This window comes from Plecotus auritus (assembly GCF_963455305.1).
Source record: "Plecotus auritus genome assembly, chromosome: 9".
Lineage (NCBI taxonomy): Eukaryota > Metazoa > Chordata > Mammalia > Chiroptera > Vespertilionidae > Plecotus > Plecotus auritus.
In genome coordinates this window covers 152647829-152673850 of record NC_137783.1, presented here as the reverse complement: position 1 = coordinate 152673850, position 26022 = coordinate 152647829, and the positions used below count along the sequence as shown (strand labels likewise).

At 53.8% G+C, this 26022-nt stretch overlaps 1 protein-coding gene across 1 annotated transcript; it reads left to right on the top strand.

Moving 5' to 3' along the window:
- On the top strand, positions 1 to 20954 carry SLC3A2 (solute carrier family 3 member 2). The gene is made up of 10 exons (XM_080688381.1): positions 1 to 286; positions 15386 to 15820; positions 16141 to 16314; positions 16902 to 16996; positions 18585 to 18653; positions 18746 to 18804; positions 18972 to 19170; positions 19279 to 19422; positions 20214 to 20297; positions 20407 to 20954. Exons 1-10 carry the CDS (start codon positions 217 to 219, stop codon positions 20770 to 20772), a joined length of 1695 nt encoding a protein of 564 aa, XP_080544507.1. The 5' UTR covers positions 1 to 216; the 3' UTR covers positions 20773 to 20954.
- The last annotated feature ends 5068 nt before the right edge of the window (positions 20955 to 26022 follow it).

The following is a 26022-nucleotide window of genomic DNA, read 5'->3' as shown; positions in this document are numbered from 1 at the left end:
AAAAGTTGCGCAGGCGCCTTAGGGCCGCGCGCAGGCACGCCTTGGGCGCTGCGGCGGGGTCTCTACCGCCGCCTTCCGTGGGACTGGAGCCCTGAGGCCTGGGCCGGCTTCCCGCGGATTGTCGCTACGTCTGGGTCAGAGCCGCCCACCCCCAAACCCTCCCCTGAGCTCCCCTTGCCCCCACACACCCTAAACCCGTGTGCAGGGCCCACCTCCATGGATCCCGAACCTCCTGAACCCTCGACCGGGCCTGGTGCGCAGGGTGCCGGCGCGGGAGGCGACTCAGGTACTGAGGTCCGGGCTGGGCCGCGCTCAGCTGCAGGTCCCTTGCATGGAGCCATTTCGGGAGTGAACCAGGTCGGAGGTGCTCTGCTCGAGTCTTAGGACAGGGTCTGGTTTTCCTGGCTGGCCACCGCGTCCTGCGGTCTGGTCTGGTGTTGCTAGGATCTTGACTTGCAGCACGGCTCGCGTTAGGAGCACCGTTTTAAGCACCCTGCATGAATGGATGAGTCCCCAAATCCCAAGTGGTAGGTACACTTACTACCCCCTTTTGTAGGTGAGGGACCCCCTGCAGCTCCCGCCTGGTTGCCAGGGTTCCCGTCCCCTGGAGACTCGTTACTGAGACCTGCCAGCGTTCGGTCACCAGTCGTGGGTGGTTTACAAACGTGCACAAAGCCCTTGGGATGTGCTCTGCTGTGCGACCTCACTTAGTACCTAACCCCAGGGAGAGGGATTCAGGTAAGGTGGTAGATGAGGAACCCGAGACCTAGAGACCTTAGGTACCTTGCTTGTGTTATCCAGCCAAGAAATAGGAGAGCCAAGGTCCAAATCCAGGCCGCCTGATTCCAGACCCTGCCCTTGGACATCCATGCTTGTCTGCCATCATCACACTGTTCTCAAGGTAGCCGGGGACCAAGCAGATACACAGGAGACAAATGGAATGATCTTCGGGTACCGTTTCTCAGTCTTCCCTCATTATTATCGCTCCACAGGCGCCTTAAAAAGACATTTTCAAAAAAAAAAAAAAAAAAAAGACATTTTCCCTTCTAATTCCCGCCCCTCCCCCCCATGAAAAGTTTTTTTTAATATTTTTTTTTTATTGAGAAAGGGAGAGGGAGATAGAAACATCAATGATGAGAATCATGGATCCCTGCAGCCCCCTACTGGGGATCAAGCCCGCAACCCGAGCATGTGCCCTTGACTGGACTCGAACCTGGGACCCTTCAGTCCAGCAGTCGCCAACCTTTCGGACCTCACAGACGGACCACCAGTTGGCGACCGCTGCTCAGTCCACAGGCTGATGCTCTACCAGCTAGGGCCCCATGGAATTGTAATACCACTGATACACCGTGTATCTGCCTGTGTACTGTGGCCTTTTGGAGGGCCAGAAACCTTTTCAGTATCTAAGATTTTCCTGCCTCTCTCTCCTTCCTCTACCGAGAACCGATTTTCACTTCTTTGGGGGCAATGCGGTCCCCGTGTGTCCCAGGATAATACAACAAGTGACAGTGTACACAATATGGAGAGAATTCCAGTTTGAACAAAGTTATTATGGACGAATAAATTCATTTGCTCGGTAACTATTAAGTGCTTTGTTCAAGTAGATGGAGCAGGAAATTTATGGGAAATCCAGGGTAGGCAGACAGGGCGAGGGAGGTTGCATGTGGGAATGGAGATTGGAAATGCTCTATGGAGTGTCTGGATCTTGAAGGGTAGATAGACCGACCCCGGGAGGAAATTTAAGTTAAAGAAACAATTTGAACACAGACTTGGAGGATCTGGAAAAGGAAGAAAGTGCATGGATATAATGCATGAAGTGTGGGCTGAAGGGAATAGTAGAATATAAAACTGGGAAAGAGCCCTGACCGGTTTGGCTCAGTGGACAGAGCGTCGGCCTGCGGACTGAAGGGTCCCAGGTTCGATTCCGGTCAAGGGCATGTACCTTGGTTGTGGGCACATCCCTAGTGGGGAGTGTGCAGGAGGCAGCTGATCGATGTTTCTCTCTCATCGATGTTTCTAATGCTCTATCCCTCTCCCTTCCTCTCTATTAAAAATAAATAAATTAAAAAATATATTAAAAAAACACAAAACAAAACTGGGAAAGATTTTGTGGGGAAGGCCAGATGAGGAGGGCCTGGATGGCAAAGCCAAATCATTGAACTATAGATAGTAAGAAAAAAGCCCATAGTTTTTAAGCAGGGTGGTGATTACAAATTGAGGAATAAGATGGAGACGAAGACGTTAATTAGATTGTCTCAGTAGTTTAGGCTACAGGTGAGTGGATTCTGTACTAACAAGTGTAATGGCAGTGGGAATGGAAAGGAGAGGATTTAAGTCTGGGTCTCCCTCCAACTCAGACCTACAAAAATGTCAGGAATGCAGATAAGCCATATGAACTGGTAGGGCCTCTGGAGAGCCTAGGTGGCCCTTAGTTCCAGCTGATTGCCTTGCTTGAGTGGTCTCTAAAGAAATATGACCAAGAGGTTCAAGAAATCAAAAATTGTATATTTGCCTATTTTAAGTGTTGACTTTTAACTTCAATTTTTTAAAAAAAGTGTTTCTTTTAAAAAAATATATTTTTACTGATTTCAGAAAGGAAGGGGGAGAGAGAGAGAGATAGAAACATCTATGATGAGAGAATCATCGATTGGCTGCCTCCGGCATGGCCCCCACTGGGGATCGAGCCCACAACCTGGGCATAGGCCCTTGACCGGAATGAACCTGGGATCCTTCAGTCCGCAGGCCGACACTCTATCCACTGAGCCAAACTGGCTAGTGCTAATTTCAGTCGTTTGTGGTAAACACCTAACGTCTGTTTATTTATTTATTTTAATATATTTTTATTGATTTCAGAGAGGAAGGAAGAGGGGGAGAGAAATAGAAACATCCATGATGAGGGAGAATCATGGATCGGCTGCCTCCTGCAAGTCCCCCATTGGGGATTGAGCCCACAACCCGGGCATGTGTCCTTGACCAGAATCGAACCTGGGACATTTCAGTTCCCAGGCCCGACGCTCTACCCACTAAGCCAACCAGCCAGGGCACACGTCCGTTTTTTTAAAGCATATTCTGTGAGCCAATCAGAATATGCCTGTGAGCCAAAGGTGGTTAGACTGAGTTTGCAACCTCTTGTGTAGTGACACAGAATCCACTAGAAAGGGGGAATGTAGAGGGGGATGCTCTTTTTGTAAGCTATAAAGGGGGTGAAGGGAATAAGTGCCAACAAAAAACAGTGTTCTTGGCAGTTGGGATTATAGGTGACTTTCATTTAACATTTATTCTACCAGTATTTGTTGAGCACCTACTAAGCCAGGAGATACAACAGGGAACAAAGCACCCTTGGAGTTTATATTCTGGTGGATAGACAAAGAGAAACAAACAAATGAATGATATGCCAAGCCCGGTCTGTGTGGCTCAGGAGTTGAGCATGGACCCAGGAATCAGAAGGTCATGGTTTGAGTCCAGGTTAGGACACATGCCTGGGTTTCCCACTCAATCCCCAGTAGGGGGCCCGCAGGAGGCAGCTGATCAATGATTCTCATCATTGATGTTTTTATCTCCCTCTCTCTGAAATCAATAACAACACATTTTTAAAAAATTACAACAGCCAACATGGCAATAGCCATCTAGTTTTTGTTTTTGCTTTTGGTTTTTTAAATATATTTTTATTGATACAGAGGAAGGGAGACGGGAGGGAGAGATAGAAACATCAAAAGATGAGAGAGAGTCATTGATCGGCTGCCTCCTGCACGACCCCTACTGGGAATTGAGCCTAAATGAATCAAAACCATACATATTTTTTGGTCAGATCAGCAAATACATGTTTTTTGGTGTGCCGCGGGATTTTAGTCATTAGTTTAGGTGTGCCATGAGGTGGAAATGTTGGAAATCGCTGTCTTGGAGGATGCAGGCTGCTCTCAGGCGTTTTTCTCGGCATCCTTTGCCCCCTCCTGGCAGCAAGAAGCACTGCCAGGATTCCCAGAGGAGTAGGGATATGCAAATGCCCAGTGCTCTGCTGGGAGCTGGCAGTAGGACATTCACCTTTATGGCAAAAATTCAGTTTGAGAACAGAATTTCCTTATTTCCCGAACTGCCGAGGAAGGTGCCACTGGGGAGCTCTCCAAGGGAAGGATCAGGCTGGTTTTGGGGGGAGAATTGAAAATGCAGAATTTTATATAAGGAACAGCTTTCAGGCTGCTTTTTTTTTTAATATATTTTTATTGATACAGAGGAAGGGAGACGGAGGGAGAGATAGAAACATCAGTGATGAGAGAGAGTCATTGATCGGCTGCCTCCTGCATGACCCCTACTGGGAATTGAGCCTGCAACCCGGGCATGTGCCCTTGACCGGAATCAAACCCAGGAGTCCGTAGGCTGACGCTTTATCCACTGAGCCAAACTGGCTAAGCTCAGGATGCTTCTGTAACCTTGAGTGAAATTTATGGAAGCAAGGCCCACTAGGAATCTTAATTGTAGGTCTCATTTCTTTGTTTTTTTGGCCCAAGATCAAGAGAGATGTCTGCTCTTACCATTGATTTTTATTTATTTACAAGAGGCCCAGTGCATGAAATTCGTACACTCGGGGGGGGTGGGGTGGAAGGGGGGGTGTCCTTCAGCCCAGCCTGTGCCCTCTTGCAGTCCGGGAGCCTTCAGGGGATGTCCGCCTGATGGTCAGACATCCTCAGCGCCGCCGCAGAGGCAGGAGAGGCTCCCACCGCTGCTGCTGCACTCACCAGCTGTGAGCCGGCTTCTGGCTGAGTGGGGCTCCCCCTGTTGGAGCGCACTGACCCCCAGAGGGCAGCTCCTGCACTGAGCGTCTGCCCCCTGGTGGTCAGTGCACATCATAGCTACCGGCCGTTCCACCATTTGGTCAACCTACATATTAGCCTTTTTTTTAAAAAAATATATTTTATTGATTTTTTACAGAGAGGAAGGGAGAGGGATAGAGACCTAGAAACATCGATGAGAGAGAAACATCAGTCAGCTGCCTCCTGCACACCTCCCACTGGGGATGTGCCCGCAACCAAGGTACATGCCCTTGACCGGAATCAAACTCGGGACCCTTGAGTCCGCAGGCCGATGCTCTATCCACTGAGCCAAACCGGTTTCGGCTACATATTAGCCTTTTATTATATAGGACTAGAGGCCCAATGCACGAAGATTAGTCCAAGAATGGGCCTTCCTTCCCCTGGCTGCCAGCACCACCTTCGCTCTGGCCCAGAGCCGCCTTTCCGCCTTCCCATGCTGCCCAGAGGCCCGGAGCGGCTGGCGTGGTGCAGAACGCCTGCATCTTTGCCATGGCGTCCCACCCCCGGCTGCTCGGCACCTGTGTATACAAATTAGCCCGCCATCTTTGTTGGGTTAATTTGTATACTCACTCCTGATTGGCTGGTGGGCGTTGCGAAGGTACGGTCAATTTGCATCTTTCTCTTTTATTAGTGTAGATTTTTTAAAAATATATTTTATTGATTTTTTACGGAGAGGGATAGCGAATTAGAAACATGGATGAGAGAGAAACATCGACCAGCTGCCTCCTGCACACCCCCTACTGGGGATGTGCCCACAACCAAGGTACATGCCCTTGACCGGAATCAAACCCGGGACCCTTGAGTCCGCAGGCTGACGCTCTCTCCACTGAGCCAAACCAGTTAGGGCATGAGTGTAGATTTTAAATGTATAGTTTTATTGATTTCAGAGAGGAAGGGAGAGAGAGAAACATCAATGATGACAGAGAATCATTGATTGGCTGCCTCCTGCACGCCCCCTACTGAGGACTGAGCCTGCAACCTGGCCATGTGCGCTTATCTGGAATCGAACCCACGACTCTTTAGTCCGCAGGCCAATGCTCTAGCCACTGAGCCAAACCGACTAGGGCTGTGCTTACCCTTTCACCTCTGATAAATTGTCTCCCAAAGGGTTCGTTAGCAAGTAGATTGTTGGCACCAGGAGATTGGAAAAGGACTTGCTCCATCCACTCCACATACCAGCCTGATAGCGCGGGACCTCCAGGAATGGTGCGGTCTCCCTTTTGGGACAGAGGTCAGTTAAAGTGCAGACGGTTGGCATTACACTGTACCTTTCAGTTTTTTGGGGAAAAATTTAAGGTGAAGCTGCTATTTCCTCTTTTCCTTTAGTGCTACGTGTTTGACACGTTTGGCCTGTCTTGAGATTTAGTGTTTTCTGTCCTGGCTGGGCAGCTCAGTTGGTTAGGGTGTGGTCCTGATACGCCACGGTTGTGGTTTGGATCCACGGTCAGGGCACACACAGGAAGCAAACAGTGGATGCATAAATAAGTGGAACAACAAATCGATGTTTCTCTCTCAAATCAATAAATTAACTTCTCTTTAGAAGTTTACTACAAATGATTTTGTCCACTAGTGATAGGCCCTCTTTCAGACTTCCAAATTTTTACTACTATAAAAAGCATCGTTGCAGTGAAATCTTTTGACTGTTGCTTTGTGCATATGCGTGAGAGTTTCTCTGGGGTATGAATCTAGGAGTGACATTGCTGGGTTATGGTTATATTTTCAATGCTACAGCCTTTTGCACATAGCTCACCTGGAGTGGTTGTTCTAATTAATGTTATGCATTTTCATAACCTTGTCATCACTTGGTTTAGTCAGATGTTGTGTATATGTGTGTGTGTGTGTGTGTGTGTGCGCACGTGCGCGCATATATCTATATATATAAAAGCCTAAATGACTGTTAGGACCAAACGACCGGTTGACCAGTCGCTATGACGCGCACTGACCACCAGGGGGCAGACTCTCAATGCTGGATCTGCCCTCTGGTGGTCAGTGTGTTCCCATAGCCAACCTCCTGTGGTCCTACCCCCGGCCAGTCAATCTCCCGTGGCCCCTTCCCCTGGCTGGCTGGCCCCGATCACCCCAATAGGAACCTCCCGTGGTCCCTCCCCCCCGCCATCAGCCAGCTAACCTCCCGTGGCCTTGATCGGGATTGGGCGAGATGCCCCGATCAACCCAATCACTGGCCAGGCTGAGGGACCGCACCTGTGCATGAATTCATGCACAGGGCCTCTAGTATATATGTTTTTTTTAATTGATTTCAGAGAGGAAGGGAGAGGGAGAGAGAGAAACATCAGTGATGAGAGATAATCATTGATCGGCCGCCTCCTGCACACCCCATATCGGGGATTGAGCCAGCAACCCGGGCATGTGCCCTGACCGGGAATTGAACCATGACCTCCTGGTTCATAGGTCAACACTCAACCACTGAGCCATGCCAGCCAGGCCTTACTGACAGTTAGGTATACTTTATATGCTTTATACAAGAGTTTATTAGTTTTATTAGCTTCAGATACTATATTTTTTAACATTTGTGGCTTGTAATCATTTGATATATGTTTGAATATTTATTTTTATTCTCTTTCTTCCACTCAGTGGAATTAAGCTTCATGAGAGCAGGGACTCATTCCTTGCTGCCTCCCCAGCTCATAGAACAATGCCTAGAACATAGCAGGTACTCAGTGTTTTGTGTGTGAATGTTTTCATTGCTAGTGGACGTGGCAACTTACATTTTTTTCCTAGTAGTTTGCTACTAGTGTTCAGAACAGAATTATTTTTGCATCTTGTCTTGTCTCTAGTATTTTATTGAACTCTTATCCTAATAATTTGTCTATAGATTCAGTTTTATTTTTCTGTTTAGGATTTTATTTGCTGGAAGTAGATAAAAATATTTAGGTCTCAGTATTTTTCCCCAGATCAAGTGTTAGTTATCGATAAAAGTGTTTTTGTAAATTTCTGACATTATTTTAAAGAAATTTACTATATGGTAACTCAGTTCTAATGCTGCTTGCTAATTTGAGGATAAAAAGGGATGGATCCCCCTTCCAAACTTGTGGTAAAATCCACTTTTCTTAAACTTCTGAGTTTTAAGTCAATACCTTAATAGTACAGATTTTTGTTTTGAGTTTACCTGCTCTTTTCATGGAAGAGTGGTAGTTAGAATCTAAATTTCTGTTATTTCATAATGTCTTGCTAAATGTCTGCATTTCCATATATATTTTGTACCTTCTCTGTTTAGTGTAATGAATAAGAAAAAACTTTCTTAAATAACATTCCCATATTTGAGTGCATTCGACCAAGGGTCTAGATAAGAATCTGCTGTTATGACCAGTTTACTACCATCCACTATGATCTGTTTTCTGTTCAGAATACTTCTGACACCAAATGTATGGGTTTTCCACACCAAGTAATTCTCCACTTCTGTGCAAACACCAACTGGATGTCCTACAATTTATTCAGTTCTGAAACTAACACTTAGGGTTTGTACAGACCCCAGAGGTGAAGGCCTCAGTCTTACATACTGTCCCCGACTTCAGACACCAATCTCAATCTCCGTTCCCAGGTTACTCACACTTCTATCTGAGTTGGCTACAAATCAGGGTTCCCACAACCCCCTCCTCAGGTTCGAATTTGCTGTAACAGCTCATAGAACTCAGGGTACCCCTTTACTTCCCTTTACCAGTTTATTATCCTATACTAGAGGCCTGGTGCACGACATTTGTGCACTGTGGAGGGGAGGTCCCCTCAGCCCGGCCTGCGCCCTTTAGCAGTCCGGGAATCCTTGGGGGATGTCTGACTGATGGCTTAGGCCCGCTCCCTGCCCGCCTTGGGAGTGCACTGACCACCAGGGGGCAGCTCCTGTGTTGAGCGCCTGCCCCCTGGTGGTCAGTGTGCATCATAGTGACTGGTCATTCTGCCGTTTGGTCAATTTGCATATATTAGCCTTTTGTTATATAGGATAGTAAAAGCATAGCATGCATATTGTTCCATTAACCGGGAGTTCTTCTAGGAGTTCAACCAGGGGGCGGGCCGGCCGGGGGAAGGGAGAGAGGACCTGGCTGGTGGCAGCGGCGGCAGCAGGCGACTGGGGGAAGGGAGGGAGTACCCTGCTGGCAGCTGGCAGCCACTAGGGACCCTACCAGTGCACAAAATTTCGTGCACTGGGCCTCTAGTAAAGGATAACATAAATGAATAGCCAGAAAAGAGGTACACGGGAAGAGGTCTGGAAGAGTTCCAAGCACAGGAGCTTGGGGTGTGTTATCTTCCAGGCACATGGTTGTGTTCACCAACTGGAAGCTCTCCAAACCCTGTGTGTCGGGCTTTTATGGAGGTGCCACTGTGCAGGCATGTCCATGGCCACTGGTGATTAACCCAGCGTTCAGCCTCTCCCCTCTCTGGACGTCCAGAGGGTGGGGCTGAAAGTTGTAACCTACTGATCACTGGTAATTCCTCTGGCAACCAGCCCCTATCCTGGGACTATCTAGGCCTCCCCCTACCCCCAGCACCTCCTTAACATACAAAATGACACGCTTACCCCCTATCCTGGGACTATCTAGGCCTCCCCCCTGCCCCCAGCACCTCCTTAACATACAAAATGACACTCTTACCCCCTATCCTGGGACTATCTAGGCCTCCCCCCTCCCCCCAGCACCTCCTTAACATACAAAATGACACTCTTACTACACTAGACTCCAAGGGTCTGAGGAGCCCTTGTGTCTGGGAGGACTAAGACCAAATATTAGAACAAAAGATGGCCTATCGCCTCTGTTGTTCAGGAAGTACAAGGGGTTAGTGGCTCTCGTGCCAGGAAACAGGGATGAAGACCAAATGTGTGTACAGACGGTTCCCAGCTTAGGATGGTTCGTCTTGTGATTTTTTGCTTTACCATGGTGTGAAAGCAGTAAGAATTCAGTAGAAGGGCTAAGCTCTGATGTTAGCTGTATTAAATACATTTTCAATTGACGATGGATTTCCTGGGATGTAACCCCATCGTAAGTCAGGGAGCATCTGTATTTCTTATCTCCCAATATCACAGCCTCGTATCGCAGCTCCTCTGGGAATATGTGCTTTGGGGGACTCACAGTGGTCAGAAAACGTGTGAAATTGGGGCTGTGATAATCATGTAACAGATGTAATTCTTCAGTCCCTATCCTAGTGGTGACTTCACCTAAGACTCTATATTGAAATCCACGCTCCCAGATTCTCATTATGTGTCTTCAGAATTTACTGCTGAAAAGCTCTGGTAGCAGTGAACCGTTTTGGACGCCCGTGTCCAGCGTAGGCTGGCGCGTGTATTTCTCTTTGCCTAAGAGATGCTTTTAGTTGCGTTTACTCTCTCTGGTTCTTACCCCCCTCGCATTCCTCACCCTTCCCCAGGACAGCTCTCCTCTTTAGAACCAGTGTCCCTGCTGCAGCCTTTGGAATAATAGTCCAGCACCACTTCTGCCCAGAACAGGGGCCAACTCAGTCCCTTTGGTTAGGGTCTGCCTCCTTCTTCGCTTTCATTTCAGCTGCACTTTGACTTCCAAATGCTCAGTTTCTTAACTTCAGGCAACACCTCCTTTCAGATGGCTGAACTGCTGGGGGGGTGGGGTGGGGTGATGGGTGTTTTAGAGGCGGAGCCCCGATGCTTTTTCCTGGGTCTTTGGAATAATATCCTGGGCTTGGGAGACGGTCTCCTGTTTCTAACTATCCCCCCATCTTTGCTCTCTTTGGAAATCCTTTTTTATACTTTGGGGGGAAATAATGTCCTTATCTTTTGGCCAAGATCAAGTAATCCTCATCTGTTGGGAAACCAGTGACATGAATTTTTGCAACAGAATTAGATTTCAGGGCCCCGCCTCCACCTGCCAGCCTGAGTGTGAAGTCCTGAGGACTCCTGGCTGCCTGTGGTCCTATTGGCTCCTGGACCATTTTACTGCTTTTTTTCTTTGCTTTGTCTCATTTTCTCTTGAAGGCTAAATTCTTTTTGACAGATTCTGTACTTTGCATTCCTGTGTTAAATACTAAATTTTATATTTGTCAACATACATTGTCGAGTCCGAGGCTCTCTGGCCACCTCCTGCCCTCTTTCTCCACCGTTGCTTTTCTGTCCTCCCCTTCCCCCAGATTTGGTACTGTGTTTTGTTTTGGCTGAACAGTTCCGAGTCTTGTCCCCTGCATAAACAGCTTCATCTTTATAAATACTGTTTTGTGGACGAAAGGGGCCACATGCTAACCTGACAAACTCAGGGGAGGCCTGCATGGCGGTCTTGCAAACTCAGAGACCTAAAGTCACCACAAAGGATGGTCTGAAATTAAACTTTAACTAAAAGCAGTGATGGTGGGTAGTTACATCCTAGGCCGGTATCTTCACTGACAAGGTCAACCTTTACCTTAACTGATCATACCTGTCTTTTTTTTTTTTTAATATATTTTATTGATTTTTTTACAGAGAGGAAGGGAGAAGGATAGAGAGTTAGAAACATTGATGGGAGAGAAACACCAATCAGTTGCCTCCTGCACATTGCCTTCTGGGGATGTGCCCGCAACCAAGGTACATGCCCTTGACCGGAATCGAACCTGGGACCTTTCAGTCAGCAGGCGGAAGCTCCATCCACTGAGCCAAACTGGTTAGGGCCCTATTTGTCTTTTTGCATCTGTGATAACATACCCTTTGAAAAGTCTGGGTAGCTTGTAACTTCCCTTTTTCTGGGCCCCTCAGGGCACACCCTAATGTGCTGGGAGCCAGGACAGAGACCACAGATTCCTTCATTGTTATGTTAATTGTTCCTGCACCCACCTAAGTATGTGTCTATCATTTTACTTCTTATCCAGTCCCAGGGGTTCCCCCCCCATTGCTTTCTCCCGCCTCTCTAGTCTTTCACCAATGGATTTCATGTAACCCACCTACGTCCCTTTCCTTTGATTGCAATATTCTATAATAAAAGAGTAATATGCAAATCAACCATCACTCCACTACACCTACAAGCCACGCCCATTAGCCAATCAGGAGTGAGTATGCAAATTAACCCCAACCAAGATGGCTGTGGCCATGGAGCGAGCAGGAGGCTTGGGTTTCCCCAGCAATGGGGAAGCCAAGCTTTCTGCACACCCTGGCCGGCCCAGGCCTGCACTCAAGGCTACAAAGTTTCAATTATAGAAGATAAATAAATCCCAGATACCAGGGCCTCCACTTGGGTCGCCGGGGGGCATGGCCGGCCTGCAAACCACCACAGGCCCCTTCTCCAGGCTGCCCCATGCCCCCAGGGAACCCCCACCGTGATCCGGGACACCCTTCAGGGCAAACCAGCTGGCCCCCACCTGTGCACCAGGCCTCTATCCTATCTAATAAAAGAACAATATGCAAATTGACCATCACTCCAACACACAAGATGGCTGCCCCCATGTGGACACAAGATGGCCGCCACAAGATGGCCAGCAGGGGAGGGCAGTTGGGAGGGACCAGGCCTGCAAGGGAGGGTAGTTGGGGGTGATCAAGCCTGCAGGGGAGGGCAGTTAGGGGTGACCAGGCCGGCAGAGGAGGGAAGTTGGGGGCGACTGGGCCTGCAGGGAAGGGCAGTTGGGGAGGACCCAAGCCTGCAGGGGAGAGCAGTTGAGGGGACCAGGCCTGCAGGGGAGGGCAGTTAGGGGTGACCAGGCCTGCAGGGGAGGGCAGTTAGGTGTGACCAGGCCTGCAGGGGTGGGCAGTTAGGGGCAAACAGGCTGGCAGGGGAGCAGTTAGGCATCAATCAGGCTGGCAGGGGAGTGGTTAGGGGGTGATCAGGCTGGGAGGCAGAAGCGGTTAGGGGCAATCAGGAAGGCAGGCCAGCGAGCAGTTGGGAGCCAGCTGTCCTGGATTGTGAGAGGGATGTCCAACTTCCCATTTAGGCCCAATCCTAGCGGGATCGGGCCTAAACGGGCAGTCGGACATCCCTCAAGGGGTCCCAGATTGGAGAGGGTGCAGGCTGGGCTGAGCGACACCCCCCCCATGCACGAATTTCGTGCACTGGGCCTCTAGTGTATAAATACAGATGTAACCCACCATTCTCGGGAGCATTATCTCAATTCCTTGAGGTTCTGCTTCCTGGCATATGTCGACAGTTTGGCTCAAATCACAAAAATTCTTTACAGGTTTCAATGGTTTTTTACATTAACAGTTTAAATTCCTTTTCACTTTTATCTATCTTCACATGCTACTTTTTTTTTTTTTAAATATTTTATTGATTTTTTACAGAGAGGTAAGGAGAGGGATAGAGAGCTAGAAACATCGATGAGAGAGAAACATCGATCAGCTGCCTCCTGCACACCTCCCACTGGGGATGTGCCCGCAACCAAGGTACATGCCCTTGACCGGAATCGAACCCGGGACCCCTCAATCCGCAGGCTGACGCTCTATCCACTGAGCCAAACCGGTTTCAGCTTCACATGCTACTTTTGTTGAATTGTGTCTAAGAAAGGAATTATTTGGGCTTGATTGATACAGTTCATCCACTCATTTATCAAGCGCCTGCTCTATGCTACCTCTGAGCAGGCAGGTCCATTGACAAATAGCACAAGGGCCCTGCCCCGTTTCAAGTGCAAACAGCCGCTCAGAAAAGGAAATGCAATAAACAAAGGGGACATGAATGGTAGCAGAGGTAGGTGCACAGTGGCTGGAAAGTAATCCTTTTGGGGGAGCTGAGGAAAGCTGTCATTTGAGCTAAGTCTTGAACGGATAGGAAGTTTATGAAGCAAAACTGGCAGAATAGGAAGGGCAAAACACAGAGGGAATGGCCTGAGCAAAAAGATGCAGAGGCCAGAAAAAGGCCTGGGTGCTGTCAGGCTGGCCGGTGCTTGAAGCTGCGGTGGCTGGAGGGTAGTCCCTGGGGTGGGTGACAAATGGGAGGTGAGTTGTTAGCTACTTTATCCCATGCAGAAGGGATTGGCTGTATCTGTCTGGAGCCATGGGGACTGAGGGAGATGCTGTGTTCCTGGGGTGGGTGGTTATGTGGACCATCTCAAAGAGAGCTTCTGACCCCGTTTTCAACCTTGAGGTTTCGTGCTGGGGATAAAAATCTGGGCAGAGCCCCAGGTTGGCGCTTAACTGCATGTTCAAGGCACCTTGGACGTCTTATCATCATTGAACACTGGACTGAACCCCAACCTCTACCCACTTGGCTGCCTGCCTTTAGGAATTGGTCCGGCTTCACCAGGCTTCGGTTGGGGTATGGGCTCTGGGGTGAAGAATGTGATGGCAGAGGATGGGCCTTTCACACCGTTGGCTCTCCTGTGGCCCCCCTTCTTGTCTGTTCCTGCTTCAGATCTTGGTTTCTGCTTTCTTCCAAATACACAGCCATCTTGGCTTCCAGCCCACGTGAGGGAGGGGGAAAGAACTTCCTTCCTTCAGCTCCTCTGAAAATGGCCCAGCTGGCACTGCTCAGGAACAAGGAGTTCCTGAGGGTGTTGGCACCTCACGGTGCTGCTGTCGAGCAGTCGCCGCTGTGCTCACTTACCCTTGGCTCAGGGACCTGCCTGTTGGAAAGTGGGGTGGTCTTCAAGGCCTCTGAGCAGAGCTGCGGCGGGGGCTTCCATAGGGAAGTGGTGGGGAGGCGAGGGCAGCTGGGGAGGTTGGGACTCTGGGAGGACCTGCGAGGTGGGGAAGGGTCTGACCATGGCATCTTCCGATCTGTTGTAGGAAATACCCACATGCCTCTAACTGAGGCCTAGCCCCGGGATGTTTGCTACAGCCCAGAGGTTGCCCATCAGTCTCTTGTGGACGTCCAATTCCTAGCTGCCGACATCCTGGCGCCAGACCCTGGGGGAGGGGAGGGTAAGACCACAGTGTCAGCATCTCCTGTCCAGGCAGAGTCATCATAAAACATCCCGAGAAGACTGGGCTAGAGCTAGTTCAGTAAAGTTAATAAAGCAAAGTATTGTAGCGGGCGTTCCACAAATAACTGCTGCCTCCCGAATGAACTGAAGTCACGATGAGTCTTGCTGGAGTGGGCCAGGCCCTGCGGGGAGCGAGGTCTCGGAGCCCCCAGAGGCCTGGGCGGAAAGGGCGCAGGGTGGTTGTGCTCTGGGCCTTAGGGCCTCCCGCAGGCGGGGAAGGCGAGGCGAGCGGGGAAGGCGAGGCAGGCGGGGAAGGCGAGGCGGGCGGTGGCTTGAGCCCTGCTTGGGGCAAATAGGTCCCATGGTGTTGGGCAGTCGCTAGCCTTCCGTGTGGGCCCTGAAGAGGGGCCTCGGGACCGCACCCTGCTGGGTGTGCTGCTGATGCCCTACGGGAACCGGGCAGGGGGACCACAGACTGCCCACCTACAGGAGGCTTCGTGCTAAGGTGGCTCCTGAGCGCCGGCTGGAGGGAACCTTGGGGAGCTGACACTATTGCCCCGCACGCTAGCGGTCCGGAAAGAGCACCCCGGGAGGTTCCACTTTAAGGGGAGGCGGGCCGGGGCGGGGTTCCCTGCGCCCCTCCCCGAGGTCGCGCCGCCCCGCCCCACCGCAGACGAGGTCAGGCGCTCGGAGCGGCCCGCGGGGGAGAGCGTTCTGGGTTCCGGAGGTCGAGACCCGTGTCCAGCCACCACCTGATCGCAGACTGCGTCGTGTCGCCGGTTCCGCAGGCACCATGAGCCAGGACGCCGAGGTGGACATGAAGGAAGTGGAGCTGAACGAGCTGGAACCCGAGAAGCAGCCGATGAACGCGGCCTCGGGGGCGGCCGTGTCCGCGGTCATGGCGGGCGGCGCCGAGAAGAACGGCCTGGTGAAGATCAAGGTGGCCGACGACGAGGCGGAGGCGGCGGCGACCAAGTTCACGGGCCTGTCCAAGGAAGAGCTGCTGAAGGTGGCGGGCAGCCCCGGCTGGGTGCGCACCCGCTGGGCGCTGCTGCTGCTCTTCTGGCTCGGCTGGCTGGGCATGCTGGCGGGCGCCGTGCTCATCATCGTGCGCGCGCCGCGCTGCCGCGACCTGCCGGCGCAGACCTGGTGGCAAAAGGGGGCCCTCTACCGCGTCGGCGACCTGCAGGCCTTCCAGGGCCCCGGCGCGGGCGGCCTAGCAGGTGAGCGCCTGCACCCCAGCCCTGACCCTCGCGCCCCTGGTTTAACTGGTGAGCCGCTCGCACCCCCCCTCTCCCCCATGGACTCGGACGGTTCTCCCCCCGACTACCCCCGTAGCGGCCGCTGCCTGGGACGTAGCGCCTCCTGCCTTTCTTCAGAGTTTCCCCTTCCCCTTCCCCTTTCTCCCTCTTTCACGTGGGACGTTGACTCAGCCTCTTCCCTTCCCCCTGAAGCAACGTGCTCGGCCCTTTACATCAGCGGCTCAACCCTCCGCACTGAGGCCTCAGAGCCGCCCGCTTTGACCTCTTCCCTCCCGTTGCAGACCTGAAGGGGCGCCTGGATTACCTGAGCTCCCTGAAGGTGAAGGGCTTGGTGCTGGGCCCCATTCACAAAACCCAGAAAGACGACGTCGATGGGACCAACTTGGAACAGATCGACCCCACTTTTGGCTCCAAGGAAGATTTTGAGAGTCTCCTGCAGGCGGCCAAGAAAAAGAGTGGGTGCCTTTGTTAGGGTCCCGGAAGGACCTTGGAGTTGGCAAGGGAGCAGCTAGGAAGGGCCTGGCCTCCTGGCCAGGGGCAAGGCGGGGTAGGGTTTTTGTGTGCCTCGCTCCCGCTGGCTCGGAGCGTTCCTCGCAGGCACAGGAGACTGTGAGGCCTCGGCCTGCCTCGGGTTTGCCCAGCCGTTCAGGGCCGCCCCGCTGGCCTGTGCATCCTTCCACTGCAGGGCTTCAGCGCCGTTTTCAAAATGGGCTTCCACTAACTTGATGGTTTTTAAACTTGAAAAGAGTGGATCCTTTTGGAAAGGAAATCCTGATAAAATCTTGTCTTACTTTAAAAGGGTTCACTTTGGGGTGGGAAGCCCAGGACCCTATAGATCAGCCTTCTCTGTTAATACCGTTCACCTTCTGCCCTATGAGATTTCAAAGCCCCTTCTTGCTCCTGTCTCTGTTTCAATGGACTGAGATTTGCCAGGGTTCAAATCTAAGCTTTCGTAGCAAGTAATACAAAGGAATTACCCTGCGGACAGGTATTTGTCGATCCCCTCCCTTCTCAACACCTGCTTCTCCCTCCACTGTTCCAGGCATCCGGGTCATTCTGGACCTCACTCCCAACTACAGGGGCCAGGACTCGTGGTTCCTCCCCACTCAGATGGACACCGTGGCCACCAAGATAACCGTGAGTGTGCTGGTGCCGATGGCCGGCGGGAGCCAGGTCCTTGGCTTGTGGGGTCCTCGCACGGCAGCCCCTGTAGTGAACCCGGCCCCCCTCCCGCAGGGGCCCTGGCTCCTGCAGTGAAGCAGGCACGCTCCCCCCACAGCGGCCAGCAGCGCACCCGTTTTTTGCCTGTTTCTCTGGGGCGCCCCTTTTTCCTGTTTCCTCCACTCTGGTGGTGACTGTGCCAGGAAGGGAGCTTCTCAGGTGTTAATCTGGGTTTGACTGTTCTTCCTTTGGGGAGAGGAAAGCTTCTCAGCGGGAGTCTGTCCTGACTGCTTTCCCAGTCCCTGTTTGATGTCTTGAAGTACAGCCCCGCCTGAAACTCTAAGCATGGGGATCTTCCTGTGTCTAGACGATGCCAAGTACTTTATAGATGTTTTCTAGTCCCCTGTGTACCCACACAAGGTCCCTCTCATGATCCCCAAACTGCACGAGGACACTAAGGCTCAGAGGGTTCCAGGCGCTGGGATTTGAGGTCCAAGTAAACTTATTTAACTACTTCCCTGAAGGTGTAGGCTCAAGCTCTCTAGCCAACAGGCTGGGGGAGGAGCTGTGAATGTCACCCAGGCTCCTAATGCCTGCGTTATGGGAGAACGGGCAGAACAGAAATGGAGGCAGACCCTCACACGTGGCTGGCAGCCCTAATTCTGGGGTAGGATTCTGTTCTCCCAGCATTTCTGTAGGACCCTTGGAGCCATCCAGTTCATCCGTCAGCAAGTTGCTGGCAGACCCTGTAAACGTTGCTGATGGGGAAGCTTTCCCATGGTAATGAGATGAAGATGGGAGCCTTCGATGAAAATGGAGACGAGAGGAGGGAGCAGATGGAGCAGGGAGAAAAAGGGAAAACGGGCAGTGGGAATGGGGTTTCATGTTCTGTGCCTCACACGCCAGGGCTTCAGGCCTGGGCCTGTCCCACAGAACCGGCTCTTTGTCCCAAACCTTCATGGAAACTGCCCAGGGGGGATGCTTTGCATTTCAGTCTTTCATCCTTGGGTGGCCCTGCCCAGCCCTGCCCTGACCCACAGCCCTTTGCTCCACTCCTAGGCCTTAGGACATGGGAGAGGAGTCATACACTTGTCTTGGGATTTTGACTGGTGGTTGAGCCCCGTCACTGCTGCTCTCTTATCGAGCCTTGGGCATGCCTCCTGGCTTCTTTGAGACTCTTTGCACATCTCTAAAATGGGCGTGCCAGCACTCCACACGTGCTGAGTATCAGATGAGGTTACGGTGACGAACACACTTTCTCTCTTGGGCCTCCTCTGTGGTTATCAAAGGTGAAGCCATGGGCTGGAGTAGAGAAGTATCACTACGAGAATCACTGATCGGTTAGGAGGGGCGGGACCGGGGCTAAACCTTTATAACGGAGGTGGGAACACGAGGCCCTTCCAGGCTCGCTTGCAGGTGACGGCCCAGGTCACGAGGAAGCACCTTGCAGGCAGGCTCGGAGGGGGCGGGAGTTTTGTGGGCCTCTGCAGCAGAGTGTCACTCTTTCCTCTGTCGTCCCGTGTTTCTCCCCCCCGCCCCCCCCCCCCCCCCCCGCCCCCCGTAGGATGCTCTGAGTTTCTGGCTGCAGGTCGGTGTGGATGGGTTCCAGGTTCGGGACGTGGAGAACCTGAAGGTGAGTTTCCTGTACGTGAGAGACGCAGCCTCGGTGAGCACGCGGGACTCGCCAGGGCCCGGTAGCAGTGGCCTCTGCTTTTTGCCTTCTAGAACGCGCCCTTGTTGTTGGCCGAGTGGCAGAACATCACCAAGAGCTTCAGTGAAGATAGGTGAGTGCCAGACCCCTTGTCCCCGACTTAGCTCTGGGGGGGGGGGGTGCCCCCAGTGGAGTGCTGGGCCCTGGGAAGGGGGGAGTTCCTAGTTCAGATGTCTTCCCCACTTCCTTCCTTCCTTTCTTGTCCTGTACCAACCTTGACCTCTGCTGGGCTCTCTGCAGGCTCTTGATTGCAGGAACTGGGTCCTCCAACCTTCATGAGATCTTGAGCCTGCTCGAACCGACCAAGGACCTGCTGTTGACTAGCTCGTACCTGTCGGCCTCCCCTTTCACTGGGGAGCATGCAGAAGTGCTGGTCACCCAGTACCTAAATGCCACTCGCGGGCATTTGACCAATGACAGTCGCTGGTGCAGCTGGAGTGTGAGTGCCGCAGTGGTGGGAGGGGGCCGGGGTGAGTTTTGGAGGAAAGGGGTGTTGCGAGACGGGCGGCGGGGGCTTTGGGGCTCACCAGCGCGCCCGTTCCTACAGCTGTCTCAGAAGGGCCTCCTGACGTCCTTCGTGCCGGCTCAACTCCTCCGACTCTACCAGCTGCTGCTCTTCACGCTGCCGGGGACCCCGGTTTTCAGCTACGGGGACGAGATCGGCCTGAAGGCAGCTGCCCTTCCCGGACAGGTATTGGGTGCTGCCTTCTCGGCGCAGTGGGGAGCCGTGTTTATCCGCCGAGATAGTCGTGGATGCCACGGACAGGCGTGACTCCCGGGGGCGCTGCGCTGGTTTCCTAGTCACTCACCTGGCCGTAGCTGTGTGGCCGCGGCGAGCGGTTTCACGTCTCCACGTCCCGGTCATCGGTTCTGTGAGGCTGCCTCTCTTGTAGGTGGTTCAGATAAAGTGACGGCTACTTTAAAATGCAGTGTCGTACAGATAGTGTTCAGTACGATAGCCGTCACTTCATTCATTCATTCATTCATTCATTCATTGGACAGTGGGTACTCTGCTGGGCTCTCCTGGTTTAGTGGGGGAGCCAGGTGAGTGAGAGAAGGGATGGGGTAAGACCGGAAGGCACTCGCTTAGCTCTGGCCACAGGCGTGGAGGCTGACACCTGAGCTGGCATCTCTAGAGCCGGTCATTCATTCATTCATTCATTCCCCACGTTTTACGGAGTGATTCCCGTGCGCCGAGCCTGGAGCACAGAGCTCCGCAGAAGAAAGCCTGCTTCTGTGTTCCAAGTGGCCGCAGGAAGCCCTGTGAGACAGCTGAGCAGAGGCGGGGAGCGAGGAAGCCGGCTCGGGGCTGTCTGGGGGAAGAGCCCCCTGGCCGAGGGGCAGTGCAAGGACCCGAGGGGGAGCCAGCCCAGTAGATGTCAGGTGTGGGGGCGGGAGGGCCTGCGGGGGGCTGGAGGGACAGGAGGAGGAGAAGGGGGAGTGGGCCAGCCTTCCCCAAGTCCTGTTCTCCCTGCCTTCCAGCCTGAGCAGGCCCCGGTCATGCTGTGGGATGAATCCAGCTCCCTCAACACCTCGGGACCTGTGAGCTCCAACATGACTGTGAAGGTACGGGTTGTAGGGGCAGGGCCTGACCAGCAGCCGGGCCGGTGGCTTGTAGGAGTTCGCAGCCAGCCGAGTTCTTCATCCCTTCCCGCTCTGTCTCCATCGCTTGCAGGGCCAGAGCGAAGACACTGGCTCCCTCCTTACCCTGTTCCGGCGGCTGAGCGACCACCGGGGCAAGGAGCGCTCCCTGCTGCACGGAGACTTCCACGTGCTCCCCTCGGGGCCCAACCTCTTCTCCTACGTCCGCCACTGGGACCAGAACGAGCGGTACCTGGTAGTGCTCAACTTCGGGGACGTGGGCCAAGCCGCTCGGCTGGGGGCCTCCAGCAGCCTGCCCGCCAGCGCCAGCCTGCCCGCCAGGGTCGACCTGCTGCTCAGCACCCGGCCGGGCCGGGAGGAGGGCGCCTCTCTCGAGCTGGAGCGCCTGAAGTTGGAGCCCCACGAGGGGCTGCTGCTCAGCTTCCCCTACGTGGCCTGATCCGTGGCCTGCTCCCTCCCCTCCCTTCCCCTCCCCTCCCCTCCCCTCCCCTCCCCTCCCCTCCCCTCCCCAGGCCCTTTGGGTTCTGGTTTCTCCTTTTTTTTTTTTACTGTCACAGATTACAGATGAACCCCCAATAGGGTGTTTTCTGGCTTCAAATAAAAGGTACCCCTGCCTAGTGAGGCCTGTCTGCCCTCCACCTTCTGTTATGGCAGGAATTTCTCCTCCTCTTCTCCCCCCGCCCGGGCCTTCCCCACGCTGATCAGGGTCTGAGAGTTGCATACTTCTGCCAGCCTGGACAGGGAGGTGTCGGCCGGGTCTCTGGGCCTAGCGCCCAGGCCTCCTCCCCCGCTGGGCGTGCTCTCCTGAGGTGTCGGTCTTGCTGACTCTCCCTCAGCAATGGGTCTGCAGCTGAGTGTGGTCCGTGTTCCTGTTTTTGCAGACAGCCTTTCAGGGGGTGGAGTGGGAGTGGGGCGGCCTGTTGTCTAAAGGGTACAAGAGGCCACTCATTCAGGAGGCCTTGATTGCACACTCAGCATGTGCCAGGAAGTGTTCTGGGTCCTGGGGTACAGGAGGGAACAAAGTTCAAAACTCCCCATCGCCTTGGGGTTTCTATCCTGGCGAGGCAGATTAAATGGCCCTGGCTGGTGTGGCTCAGTGGATAGAGCATTGGCCTGCGGACTGAAGGGTCCTGGGTTCGATTCTGGTCAAGGGCACATGCCTGGGTTGTGGGCTCGATCCCTAGTGGGGGGGCATGCAGGAGGCAGCTAAGTGATTCTCATCATTGATGTTTATCTCTCCCTCTCCGAAATCAATAAAAAATATTTTTGAAGAAAGAAGTAAGATGAATAAACTTTTCGGTGGTAGTTGTCAAAGAAGAAAAAGTAAAGCAGGAGAAGAGGTGGGCGTTTGGGGTGGGAGCTAGGGAGACTCACCAAGGAAGTGCCATTTGAACAAAGGGCCTGAAATAACGGGGCAGGTACATGGGGAAGGAGCTTCCCGGCGGCCTGGGGTGGGCGTGCCTGGCCCTGAGGACCCAGAGGAGGGAAGGGGCGGGGGATGAGGGCTAGTTGGCAGGGGCGGTCACACCGCAGCTGCAGAGTTGGGCAAACAGTGAGGGCATGCCCCCCCAGACTGTCCCCCCTCAGACACCCGCTGCCAGCTTGTGACCCTCCGGCTCCTTGCGGGAACAACGCACGGAACTCGGGAAGCACTGAGATTAGTTTTATTATAGCGAGAGGGTGCCTGTTGGAACGGACCCGAGGGCGGGGTGCACAGCTCTCAGGGCGGAATCCAACCACGAAGCTCCTCCCGGGGAGTCCCGGACCCCAGACCTGGCATAGAACACTGGCCAGGCAGGGCGCCCCCCAGACCTGGCATAGAACACTGGCCAGGCAGGGCGCCCCCCAGACCTGGCATAGAACACTGGCCAAGCAGGGCGCCCCCCCAGACCTGGCATAGAACACTGGCCAGGCAGGGCGCCCCCCAGACCTGGCATAGAACACTGGGCAAGCAGGGCATCCCCCAGCCTTTGGCCTCCAGAGTGTACTTGGGGCTTAATCACATACCGCTCGCTCCCACAGCTGACCTTTAGTCCCAGCCCCTCCCAGAAGTCCAGGCTAAAACCTTTAGTCCTCCCGAGATAGCGTGTCCCACAGCCTCCTCATAAATCCCCGTGCAGGCGGTCTGAAGTCCCCATGCTCACGTCAGGGCATCCGGGGCCTGGAGGTCACCGCCCAGAGCCGAGGGCAAAGGCTGACCTCCAGACCGGATGAGTGCTTTTTTAAAAAAAATGTTTTTATTGATTTGCGAGAGAGGAAGGGAGAGGGAGCAAAGGAAACATGGATGGGAGAGAACGTTAATCAGCTGCCTCCTGCATGCCCACCCCCCTCCTTGGGATCGAATTTGCACCCCGGGCCTGTGCCCTGACCGGGAATCGAACCTGCGACCTCTTGGTTCATGGGTCAACGCTCAACCACTGAGACACCGGCTGGGCTAGTTCTTTTTAAAAAATACATGTTTTTATTGATTTCAGAGAGAAGGGAGAGGGAGAGAGATAGAAACATCCATGATGAGAGAGAATCATTGAGAGAATCATTGATCGGCTGCCTCCCTCACGCCCCACACTGGGGAGCGAGCCTGCAACCTGGGCCTGTGCCCTGACCGGGAGCCGAACCATGACCTCCTGGGCTGCCCAGATGAGATCCTCACCACAGTCTGAGGGGACAGGGTGGCGGTGTCGGGGTGCTGAGCCGGGGCGCAGGCTGGCGGGTTTCAGCCGGCTCCCTGGCTGCTCGTTCCGCAGGGAGGCTGGCTGATGGGGTGGGGGTCGCTACTGCTCAGAGGACGCGCCAGGGTGGGAGCAGGGGTGCGGCCACCAGTGGTTGGGTCCCGCGTTTATTTTGCTGTTTTTTATTTTGCTGTCGGAGCCTCCGGGGTCATCACGAGGTTCTCTGTCGTGGTCGGGGTAGTTTGGCCCTCCTCGCCTTACCGAAAAGAACGCTAGTTCCTGCCGAAACCGGTTTGGCTCAGTGGATAGAGCGTCCGCCTGCGGACTGAGGGGTCCCGGGTTCGATTCCGGTCAAGGGCATGTACCTTGGTTGCGGGCACATCCCCAGTGGGAGGTGTGCAGGAGGCAGCTGATCGATGTTTCTCTCTCATCGATGTTTCTAGCTCTCTATCCCTCTCCCTTCCTCTCTGTAAAATATCAATAAAATATATTAAAAAAAAAAAAAAAAAAAAAGAACGCTAGTTCCTGAGGGTTGGGCCGGGCCTCTGGGTGCCCTGGAGGAGGGCGCAGGTCAAGTCCAGGCCCAGTCCTGTTTGCGCCCCGGCTGCCCGCTCTGCACCTGTGCCTGAGGCTGCCTGCGGGAAGGCGCGGACGCCAGCACGTGCTCTGCGGGTCCAGCACAATTCCCGGGAAGACACACCCAGCCCGCCAGCCAGCTGGACCGGCTCCCTCTGCCTAGGTCTTCCCCTCTCCTCCCCCTCTGGCTTTTGTCTAACCCAGGCCTCTCTCCCGGAGGCGCCCCACCTCCTCCCCCTCGGCTCCTTCCCCAGGGCCCCAGCTCCCTGCTTTCCCCGGGCCTCCTGGCCCCTCTGACCCACCGTTCGTGACGTGGCGTCGCTGCAGGTGGGGCCTCCGCGTGACTGCGTGCTTTGCGATTCACTGTGGACGTTGCTGTTGTTAATCCTCCCCGAGGATATCCTTCCACTGGTTTTTATTTATTTTAAATATATTTTATTGATTTTTTACAGAGAGGAAGGGAGAGGGATAGAGAGTCAGAAACATCGATGAGAGAGAAACATCGATCAGCTGCCTCCTGCACACCTCCTACTGGGGATGTGCCTGCAACCAAGGTACATGCCCTTGACCGGAATCGAACCTGGGACCTTTCAGTCCCTAGGCCGACGCTCTATCCACTGAGCCAAACCAGTGAGGGCTCCATTGATTTTTAGAGAGAGTGGAAGGGAGGGGGAGAGACACATCAATGTGAGAGAGACACATGGATTGGTTGCCTCCCGCATGCGCCCCAACCAGGGCCAGGGATTGAGCCGGCGACCTAGGTACGTGGCCTTGACCAGAATTGGACCCGGGACCCTTCAGTTTGCGGGCTGATGCTCCTTCCACTGAGCCAAACGAATAAGAAGTGGTAAAATACACATCACAAAACTTCACCGTTTTTACTATGCAGTTCAGTGGCAGTAAGTACCGTCTGACACCGTGTGACCACCCCCCCCCCCCCACCACCACCTCCAGCGCATCATGATGCCAAGCGGAGACGGTCCCCATTGGACACTGACTTCCCCAAATCTGTTTTTAAAATGGAAGATGAATAAACCAAGAATTGAATGAGCACGGTCAGATTTTCAGCACCGCCGGGCGGGGGCCTGTGGGTCCCTGGCCTCTGTGCTGCGGGGGGCAGGTGAGAACATCAGCTTGCACACCCTGGAGTTTGAGAAAGCTGTTCCATGGCCCTTGCCGGTGTGGCTCAGTGGATAGAGCGTTGGCCTGCTGACTGAAGGGTCCTGGGTTTGATTCCAGTCAAGGGCACATGCCTGGGTTGCAGGCTCGATCCCCAGTAGGGGGCGTGCAGGGGGCTGCCGAGCAATGATTCTCTCTCATCACTGATGCTTCTATCTCCCTCTCCCTTCCTCTCTGAAATTAATGAAACACACACACACACACACACACACACACACACACACACACACACGGAAAAGCTGTTCCATGAGCTGCCTGCCCCTCACCTCCCACCTTCCAGCTGGAAGGAAGACATCAGCGGTCACAGAGCTGTTGCATTAGCCCCCCAGCTACCCTGCGCAGTGGGAATTCTCACCCCTGGGTCATGAGGGAGGAGCCAGGATGCCGGCCTCAGGGCAGCCTGAGCTGAGGGCAGGGCCCCTGAAGCGGGTGGGGGCAGCGGCAGGGGCTCCTTCATTCCCTCCGCATTTTTGAGTTACTGCTCTGATCCTGGTACCGCCCTCAGGCCGGATCCAGCCCGTTCGGCTGTTCTATCCGGCCTGCGGAGCCGAAAGAGCGGAGGGTTCTCTTGCTCTCCCCTCCACTCCTTTACTTTGAATTTATATTAGTTCACACAAACACTCCATCCATGCTTTTGTTCCAGCCCTCCGGTCCAGTTTAAGAACCCATTGTGGCCCTCGAGTCAAAAAGTTTGCCCACCCCTGGTTTAATGAGACTCACTTTTCCGCTCCAAGTCATCGAGGACAAGGCTGGGGGCCCAGAGCGGGAAAGGGCCTCCTGGACACCCTGGAGCTGCCGTTGGACACAGGCCCCGCCCCCTGTCCAGCTCCCTGTGGCGCTAGCCTCCGTCTTCCCCCTTCCCCGGGGCCCTGGCCAACACCTGCCTGGGCCGGGGAAGGGACTGACATTCTGCAGGCAGTGTGCGCAGTGTCGGGACAAAGGGGTCGAGGTGCGGGCCCTGCCCCTCCATTCCCGGCTCTGTTGACTGGGAGGGGTAGCAGGTGTGCCAGCACTTGCAGCCCTGAGATCAAGGCTGCGAGCCGCCCTATCCGGTGTGGCTCAGTGGATAGAGCGTCGGCCTGTGGACTGAAGGGTCCCGGGTTCGATGCAGGTCAAGGGCACATGCCTGGGTTGCGGGCTCGCTCTCCAGAAGGGGGTATGCAGGAGGCAGCTGATCAATGATTCTCTCTCATCATTGATGTTTCCTTTTTTTTTTTTTAATATATTTTATTGATTTTTTACAGAGAGGAGGAAGGGAGAGAGAT

Bases quoted from the DNA above. Each gene is read 5' to 3' on its own strand.
- SLC3A2 (XM_080688381.1), top strand. From the start codon at position 217: ATGGATCCCGAACCTCCTGAACCCTCGACCGGGCCTGGTGCGCAGGGT. The intron at 287-15,385 runs GTACTGAGGTCC...CCGGTTCCGCAG, and splicing joins CGGCGCGGGAGGCGACTCAG to GCACCATGAGCCAGGACGCC. The intron at 19,423-20,213 runs GTATTGGGTGCT...CCTGCCTTCCAG, and splicing joins CAGCTGCCCTTCCCGGACAG to CCTGAGCAGGCCCCGGTCAT.